Below are 9,465 nucleotides of genomic sequence, written 5' to 3'. Positions count from 1 at the left end.
CGCCGTTTTAGATGGAGGAAAATATTTAGCCATGAACTTATTGACTAAAATTTCCCATGTAGTGATCACCCCAGTATCTAAAGAATCCAACCAATCAGCGGCATCATCTCGAAGAGAGAAAGGAAATAATTTCAACTTAATTGCTTCTGGAGACACCCCATTCTGTTTTAGCATTGAACAATGCTTATTGAACTTGGTCAAATGGGTGTTGGGGTCTTCTCTAGGATCACCGCCAAATTGACCAGCGCTTTGCAATAGTTGGATAAGAGCTGGTTTGATCTCAAAATTATTTGCGGCTATAGTAGGTTCTACAATGCTTGAATTATTTTAAGACCAATTGGGTGTGAGCAACTCCATGATTGATGGTGGTGGATCTGCCATTTTCTTCCTCCTTTGTTCCGCTCGAATCCTACGACAAGAACGTTCAATTTCAGGATCAAATTTAAACGAATGAAGCTAACTATTACTTCTAGTGAGCATAAACAAAAAAAAACTTAAATTAATAGAATTCAATTTAATCAAAAACTTACATACCTAAAGCGTAATGCACCTTACATGTGTCTGCTTCTGATTGGGTTCGGCTAGACACTTTTCCACGTAAGACCGTTGATTGTCTACAAACTCCAATCCTTTTATTTCACTTCATAATATTTGGCTTGATTTAGGTTAGGAGCGTGACCTTGAAGTTTAAAGCTCCCATTGGTCCATGTGTGAAACTACCTTCCTACTGAAGCTTTCTATTTAACTGCTCAACCAACTTCTTCATCTTATTTTGATATGGGCTTTTGGCTCAGACCAAGTTGATTCGGACAAGCCTTTGCTCCGACCCTAATTCTTTTATCATATATCAGAGTATAATACAATCTCCAACTATCATAATGATTTTTCTTTATCTTACTAAAACCAAAAGCTTCAACACAAATGCAGAAATATAGCAAACCAATTGAGCCAAATGCAGTTAAAAGCTAAAGAAGGGAAAACATAATATATGTTATCTAAGCTAAATTCCATGTTGCCTCTCTAGAAGTTAACTAAAGATGAAAACTTGAACAAAAAAGGTAAGACATTATAGATTGGTTGCAGAGTTACGAACACCATCAATTCCATACTTTACCTTCAAAGAGATAGCGATTTAGATAAATTAAAAAGTCTCACTTTGCAAACTACCCACATATAAAATCTGACTTTGAACATAATTAAATCACAAGTATTGTTTGACTGTAAAATTGAGTTCCAAATCATTTAATTGCAAAATGCATGTTTTCAAGTTTTTAAACTACAAGACTATGTTTGAAAACCGAACAAGCCACGAGGAGGTTTTTCTAATTTATATTTATTGTTAAAGGAAAAGTTGTGAGATAAATGTTGCACGCCTTCCTATTGTGCTATTGTTGTTAATAGGCTTTGATTAGAAAAAAATGCAGTGTATATTATCATTTGTGGATTTTTTTAATTTCATTTTATCATACTATATTCTTATTTTCTAAATATAATTACTATTAAATTCATATATGAAATAATAATTATTTATATCGATATTTTACAACAAATGAGATCTCAATAGTAATTGAATTATAATTGAAATAAGTATTGAATTTGAAACTGCCACATGTCTAGGCTGACTCCTACTAAAGTTTTAAATCGATACAAATAAATATACAATTGTGTCGCACCTTTAAAATATGTGATGCAATTGATAGTAAAAAAATTATCAATTGCTTCGCTCAATTTATTAAAGTATGACACAACTAACTTATTTTGCGCCTATTTGCATTGTTTTATTGGAGCCAAGATCAAAATTATATATATATAATTTGGACTCCTAAGATCAAAATTGTTAAATGGTGTAAGCTAGTATGCCAAATCGCAAGGCTGAGTCAGCTCACCGGCTCCACCCTTGAGTACCTCCGTTTAGCCTCCTCGAATATTGGTTTATATTTAACCATTGTAATATTTTTTTAGTGATTAAAGGTAGTTGAGTATTAAGAGTTTCATCATAAGATGAAAGGTCATATAAACTCGTTTTGCTGAATAAATAATTTATAACTAAAAATAAAAAAATTAACGTGTTAGATTTTTTTTAAATTTTTTTTTAACAAATCCTAATGGACTGCATTTTAAAAAATTAATCGCAATAATAAAACTAAAATTAGACCTATAGATTTTTGGCTTTCGCTACTGTCAACTTGTTGAGATAATGACATATTTATTTATTTATGAACTATGGTGAGGTAGTCGTAGGAAGAAATAAATAGTAGTTTGAATATCTAAAAAACGTTATGCACCATGTCAAACTGTCAAACAAATTGATAATGTAAGTCAAAAATTCCTTTTATTCTTGCAGGGAGGATGACCAGATTTCATCTAGTACAATTCTCCCACACGTTATTTCTATTCTAAAACAGAGAAAAGTAGTAGTATTGCAGAGGTAGTAGATACTTCTTGAAGGAGTGAAATGTTTTATATAATTGTACCTAATTAGTAATATTATCAGAATCGGATAAGACATCAAACCGAATTTATAGTTAGATAATTAATCATTTGGTTGGATCAGATGACTCGGATTTCTCGGACCGAATGATATAATAAATAAATAAATAAGTAATATATATATATATATATATATAATTATTTTTATAAACTGTATATATACAAGAAAAAATTATAAACAAATTTTGGTTTGTTTGTTTGTTTGTTTTTTTGTCAATTTAAGGGTTAAATATATAAAGGATAGATGGAATTAAAATAACTTGAAATATGCCAACCTATTATGTGCCATGTGATCTTTTTAAAGGTATATTATAAGCTCAAAACGGACAAGTGATGAATGAGAAATTGATACTCAGAGTGAACCACTTGAAATAGTTTTGAAGAGTATAAAATGAAATTAAGTTTCCCATCTCACATAGTAAAGAAATGAAAATTTCCACTAGTTTATAAGTAAGGCCTTTGACAAGTCTTTAATCATTGCTAGGGGAAATACACTCTCGTACATAAGAGGGTGCAATTAAAGCCGCATTTCAGGCCCTTGGACTGGCCTACTTTTGGTTCTGCCATTGTTTTTTATTCTCTTCTTTTAGTTTTTTTTATTCTGTTAACAAAAAATAATTTCTACATTTTTTTTTTCAAGTTTTGTAAATAAAAATGCAAAAAAAAAAAAAAACTTGGGGTCACACTAGTTCCCGATCCAACCCTGGATCTCTCCGGTTTTTTGAACTTCCCAAAAACCAGTGCAACCCAGGTCGAAGACCTAGCCGGTTTCTAGTTCAATCGGCCGGTCCGGTCTGGGAGTTATAACATTGCTAATTAGAGTAGGACAGAGATACCTAATCCGGAAGAATCATTTCTCTAGAAGGATACATCTGAATATCCAGTGAGGTTGAGTAAGATTCATTGAACACCTGAGTAAGCCAAATCCTCATATTTGATTCCAAGTCCAAAATTTTCACTTTCTCACCAGAAACCTTCTATAAGCCTAATCTAATCTTCTAATAGCATCTCCAAAATACTCATTTGTTGGGCTCTTAAGTTAAAATTTTAGGAGTTTGGGTCAAAAACCAACTATAAGAGACTATTAGTCACTCTTCAAATCACTGAGGGCTCGTTTGATTCGCGGAATATGCTAGGAATCTAATAGTTATTCATTGCCCCTTATTCCTACATTTTGGATGCCTTTTTGGCCATGGAATAGCTATTCAACGGAATAGCCATTCTACAAATATCAAATGCCACAGGGCTAACTCGTTGACACCACATGGCACTTGCTTTTCCTCTAGAGGTAAGCCAACCAAGGATTACAATTCACAATATCTGCAATAGGCACATAGAAATGTTAAAAACGGGCCATAAACTATGGTAAATGGAGGCAAGAATTTACACTTATAGCATAGAGGCCATCCACATCAATCACACATAGAGGCAAGCAACAAACAACAAAGAATTGGGCACATGATTTGAATATACGCTGATGATTTTATTAATATAAGGACACCAATTATATGCATAGAATGCCCTACCAGTAGTAGTAGGGGGCCACTACTAAGGATGTGAAGAACCTAGGCCAACCCTAGTGACTAGTCTCGGGGTGACTAGTCACTCCCCCTATAGTGTTTTTTACGCCAACTCGAGACCTAGGGGCAGTAGATATTACAATTCTCCACTGCTCCCGATTGCCTAGTCACTCTCCCCACTTTACATCCTCACTCTCCCTCATTATATATGTTCACTCTCCCCCATTACACAACTTGAAATTACACCAGCTTCCCCCCTTTACACTCTCACCCTAATAAGGAGGAATAGATATTCATTAAATGAACCTAGGAAGACCTATTCCTTAAGTTATATTTTATTACATTCCAAAAATACCCCTTTCATCTATCAATCAAAACAACAAGTGAGAGAAAATAGAGAAAAATGCGAAAAACGTAAAAAAAACAAAAAAAAATGGAAAAAATAAGGCAACGTAAAAAATTGCGAAAAACAAAGAAAAAATGCGAAAAATTGAAAACACGCAAAATAGTAGAAAATGTGAAAAGTGTAACAAATGCAAAAACCAGAGAGTACGGAAAAAATGCAAAATATAGGAAAAACGTAAAATACATGAAACACACATAATACATTAAAAGCAGATTATGTAGAAAAAAACAGAATATGGTAAAAACACATAAAATGGGAAAATGAAAAAAAAGGAAAACATAAAATACGAAAAACACTGAATAACATAAATTGCAAAATACGAGAAAATATAGAATACAGAAAATGGAGAATACTGAAAAATGCAGAATATAGGAAAAATACAGAATATAAGAAAATTGTAGGATACAGGAAAAACATGGAAAATAAAAAGAAAGGTAAAAACTCTTACATGATTTATCAAGTATTCAAATACTTTGATCTACCAAAATACTAATGTTGATACATCAACTATTTAACTGTTATCTTCTTGTTCTCGTAACTTTGTCAATGCTTGGGGTTGAGTTTGCTATGGCCAAACTCCCCCCTAACATCGGGTATCCGCGAGTAGAGTAGCCATTTTCATACTTATGGAACGTAAACAATAATTAATAACTGAGATTCTTCCACTGACAAGGAAACTCGAGTGTGAACAGTCATTATTGTCTGAGACAATGCCACCAAATAGGAGGGTGGAGCCTAAGTCAACATGTCCATAAAAAAAGGTTATCAACGTGGGAGACATCTGAGCTCAGGCAACCGAAGCTGTCCAAGGTGCAGAAACTACTATGGAAAGTGGAGCACAATGCGGACATGGTTAAACGTGGAGCTGTTACGTCGAGAAAAGGTAAGTGAAGTTCTTACAACCGACAAAATTTCACCAAGTGGGCAAGCATCGAGGAGATAGTGTTGGTGGAAGCTCTAGTGAAGATCTTAAGCGAATTGGCTAAGCTAGCGAAGGTTTTCCAATATTGGCTATAGGACTAATGACAACAAACAAAGAGATATTGCAAGCATGATTCAAAGCGACATAGGTCGAGGGAGACCAACAAGTAGTAATATTCCAATCTCAACATGATGGAAAACCGGATCTCGTTATAGGAAAAAAGAGGAGCATAAATGTGATGCATTTGTTAAGAAAATGTAAGATAGTAGAAAAGAGTATACACATGACTACTTGGTTAAGTAGGCTAACAAGGAAAAGAAAGCTAAATTCTAAGTAAGCTAATGCGATAGTAATCGACAAGGTTGCATAAAGAAGCTTGTGACGTACGAAGAAGCAAGTAAAGAGTAGAAAAAGTTTATGGAAGAAAAGGTTAGAAGAAAACTTGAAATGACTAACAAGTTCGAAGTATTAAAAGTAGATATTGAAAGGCGGTATAAATATGCACCATCCTATAATTAGACAAACTAAGTATAAACAAGGGTAATGTGGTTTGTGTGAGACGGGGCATCAAATTAAAATGAGTGAATTACATAATATTTTTATATACTCATTTTCATTATTCAATATGATCTTTTTAAAAACATTTTAAAGTTATACTTATTTTATGTGTTTTCACCGTTAGATCATTCAATATTAAAAACAAATAAAATAACGATTACTTTGTTAAAAATAAAATAAGTATAGAAGTTGTCGAACTCGAAATATAGCCAAGTTGGAATCCATTAATATACTTCAAAAAAAAAAAAAAAAAAGAATATCTCCTGAAAATATTTAAGTGGACAAACTGAATTAACCTTTCAAAGTAAACTGAGTTTCACAAGCGAGTGAGACTGCAACCTTGTAGTCTTCTTCAACACTAAATACCAGAGCACGATGCACAACCACCACGAGTTCAATCACAATAAGAAAAAGCCTCCGAAGACCAATTCCTCCTTTATCAATGGATTTCTTATCTCAATCTTCCCCTTTCCTTACTTTCAATTTTATAAACTATATATCATACTCCTTTCTCCTTCTCATTCCCAATAATGTATGTAACTCACTCAGATAACCCCATCTCTCTGTGTTAGTTCAGATTCAGTTTAACAAATGAAACTTCGAAATTCAATCGTTCTACTGTTTTCCCCCCTTTTTGTTTCCTTTCTTTTCTCATTTTCTGCTGCCCAGATATTGCCTGGCTCGTCTCTCTCTACTTCCAATCTCAACCAGACTTGGGATTCTCCCAATAATACCTTTTCTGCTGGATTTATCCAACTTGGTTCTAGCTATGCCGCCGCCGTCTATTACTCTGGTGGAGTTCCGGTCTGGATCGCCGGTGGTTCATTGATGCTTGTTGATGCTGGTGGTTCTTTCCATTTCAGCTCTAACGGAACTCTCCAACTTCTTAACGCCTCTGGTTCTGTTATCTGGGACTCCAACACCAGCGATCTCGGTGTAACCTCCGCTGCCCTGGATGATTCCGGCAATCTCGTTCTCCGAAATGGAACCGGCGCTTCCGTCTGGTCAACTTTCCAGAATCCTACGGATACCATCGTCCCTAATCAGAATTTCACGGCGAATCAAGTATTGAAATCTGGGCTCTACTCCTTTCGGCTTCTTAATTCTGGTAATATCACGCTTACTTGGAATGATAGTATCATTTACTGGAATGAAGGTTTGAATTCATCTGTTCGATCTAATTTGACTTCTCCAGTTTTAGGGTTACAACCAATTGGGATTATGGTTATCTCTGATTTTACTTTCACTAGTCCAACTATTAAGGCTTACAGTAGTGATTATGCAGAAGGTAGTGATATTTTGAGGTTTTTGAAGTTAGACATGGATGGGAATTTGAGGATCTACAGTTCTGCTTTAAGGAGTGGTACTGCAACTATGAGATGGGCAGCCATGGCTGATCAGTGTCAGGTTTATGGGTATTGTGGGAATATGGGGATTTGTAGTTACAATGAATCAAATTCTAATCCAATTTGTGGATGCCCATCTGAGAATTTTGAGCCTGTTGATGTGAATGATAGTAGAAAAGGGTGTAAAAGAAAGGTGGAGGTTGGGAATTGTCCAGGAAGTGCTACAATGTTGGAAATGGATCATTCCATGTTTTTAACTTACCAGCCTCAAATAACCACTCAGGTTTTTTCTGTTGGTATATCGGCTTGCCGGTTGAACTGTCTTGTGAGTAGTTCTTGTGTTGCATCGACGTCGTTGTCTGATGGAACTGGTTTGTGTTACTTGAAAACTCCAGAATTTGTGAGTGGGTATCAGAATCCAGCCCTTCCTAGTACTTCATATGTGAAGGTTTGTGGACCGGTGCAGCCATACAATTCGCCCGATTTGCAGATTGGAGGAAATAGAAAAAGTAGTATGCGTGTTTGGGTTGTTTGTGTAGTTGTGCTGGCTACCCTTCTTGGCTTGATTGCTCTAGAGGGTGGTTTATGGTGGTGGTGCTGCAGAAATAGTCCGAGATTCAGTACTTTGTCTGCGCAGTATGCGCTTCTTGAGTATGCCTCTGGTGCACCAGTGCAGTTCTCGTATAAGGACTTGCATCGCACAACAAAGGGGTTTAAGGAGAAGCTTGGAGCTGGGGGGTTTGGAGCTGTGTATAAAGGAGTTCTTGCAAATAAAACAGTAGTTGCTGTGAAGCGACTTGAGGGGATCGAGCAGGGTGAGAAGCAGTTCCGGATGGAGGTTGCTACTATTAGTAGCACTCATCATTTGAATTTGGTGAGACTGATTGGATTTTGTTCCGAGGGACGCCATAGGCTTTTGGTATACGAGTTCATGAAAAATGGATCGCTTGATAATTTCCTTTTCTCTGCTGAAGAGCAGTCAGCTAAATTCTTGAACTGGCAGCAGAGATTTAATATTGCCATTGGAACAGCGAGAGGCATCACATACCTTCACGAGGAATGTCGTGATTGCATTGTTCATTGTGATATAAAGCCGGAAAACATTCTGTTGGATGAAAATTACAATGCTAAGGTCTCAGATTTTGGCCTTGCAAAGCTTGTAAACCCGAAAGAGCATAGGTCCATAACACTGAAAAGTGTTAGAGGGACTAGAGGATATTTGGCACCGGAGTGGCTGGCAAACCTTCCGATAACCTCAAAATCTGATGTTTACAGTTACGGTATGGTATTGCTGGAGATAGTAAGCGGAAGAAGGAATTTCGAAGTATCTGAAGGAACAGATCGAAAGAAGTTCACAGTGTGGGCTTACGAAGAGCTTGAGAAGGGTAACGTGAATGCAATTATAGACAAACAGCTTGGTGAAGAAGATGTGAATATGGAACAAGTGAAGAGAGCAATTCAGGTGAGCTTTTGGTGCATCCAAGAGCAACCAAGTCAAAGACCAATGATCGGAAGAGTGGTGCAGATGCTGGAGGGAATATTAGAAATCGAGAAACCACCAGCTCCGAAGGTGTTGACAGAAGTATCGATCAATGGCACGAGCATCAACATGAGTAGCAATGCAAGTAATGTCTCAACCTTTGCAGCCTCAGCTTCAGCAGCAACTCCTTCATCATTTTCGTCATTTCAGACTACGGGGGTTTCCCCTTTGCCTTCAGGGAGGAATTTCGATAAGCCATCGTCATCCTTTTTAGCTCCTTCTGAACCTAAATGAAGCTCATTCCAAACCTTCATAAACTCCGTAAGACCATATAGCATATATATAGATTGAGTTTGGTATACAGATTTGTGAATAGTAGCATTTTACTGGATTTGGATCCTCGCAAGAGAGGTTATATTAATTGAAAAATCAAATCAATGATTGAGATTTAAATTGTTTCAATAAATGAAATTTCTTAAATATCAAAAGATCCTAAGGAAGTCTGCTTGTCAACGAATCTAAACTTTATGGCTCTAATGTTGGTCTTAAATTATTTAAAGTCTATCATATTTTATATGTTCATACTACTTAACAATATTTATTGTGTCCTTCTCCTTCAGGTGCCCTGCAATAAAGGTGTGGGTAAAATTAGTAAATGGTAAAATAAGCAATAAAGGTGTGTAAGGTGGGAAATTTACAAAACCGAGAGGTCCATCTATATTTTCGGAGTCATTTTAATAATA

The 9,465-nt window shown here is 35.9% G+C and overlaps 1 protein-coding gene across 1 annotated transcript; it reads left to right on the top strand.

Annotated features, from left to right (window-relative positions):
* Nucleotides 1-6,200: 6,200 nt before the first annotated feature.
* LOC136235445 (G-type lectin S-receptor-like serine/threonine-protein kinase At1g34300) lies at nucleotides 6,201-9,222 on the top strand. The gene has a single exon (XM_066025118.1). It carries the CDS (start codon nucleotides 6,488-6,490, stop codon nucleotides 9,014-9,016), a length of 2,529 nt encoding a protein of 842 aa, XP_065881190.1. The 5' UTR covers nucleotides 6,201-6,487; the 3' UTR covers nucleotides 9,017-9,222.
* The last annotated feature ends 243 nt before the right edge of the window (nucleotides 9,223-9,465 follow it).

The sequence above is a fragment of the Euphorbia lathyris genome, chromosome 7, assembly GCF_963576675.1.
Source record: "Euphorbia lathyris chromosome 7, ddEupLath1.1, whole genome shotgun sequence".
NCBI classification, from domain to species: Eukaryota; Viridiplantae; Streptophyta; class Magnoliopsida; order Malpighiales; family Euphorbiaceae; genus Euphorbia; species Euphorbia lathyris.
Note: the sequence above shows the minus strand (reverse complement) of the source record. Positions and strands in the feature narration are given on the sequence as shown.

Bases quoted from the DNA above. Each gene is read 5' to 3' on its own strand.
- LOC136235445 (XM_066025118.1), top strand. From the start codon at position 6,488: ATGAAACTTCGAAATTCAATCGTTCTACTGTTTTCCCCCCTTTTTGTT.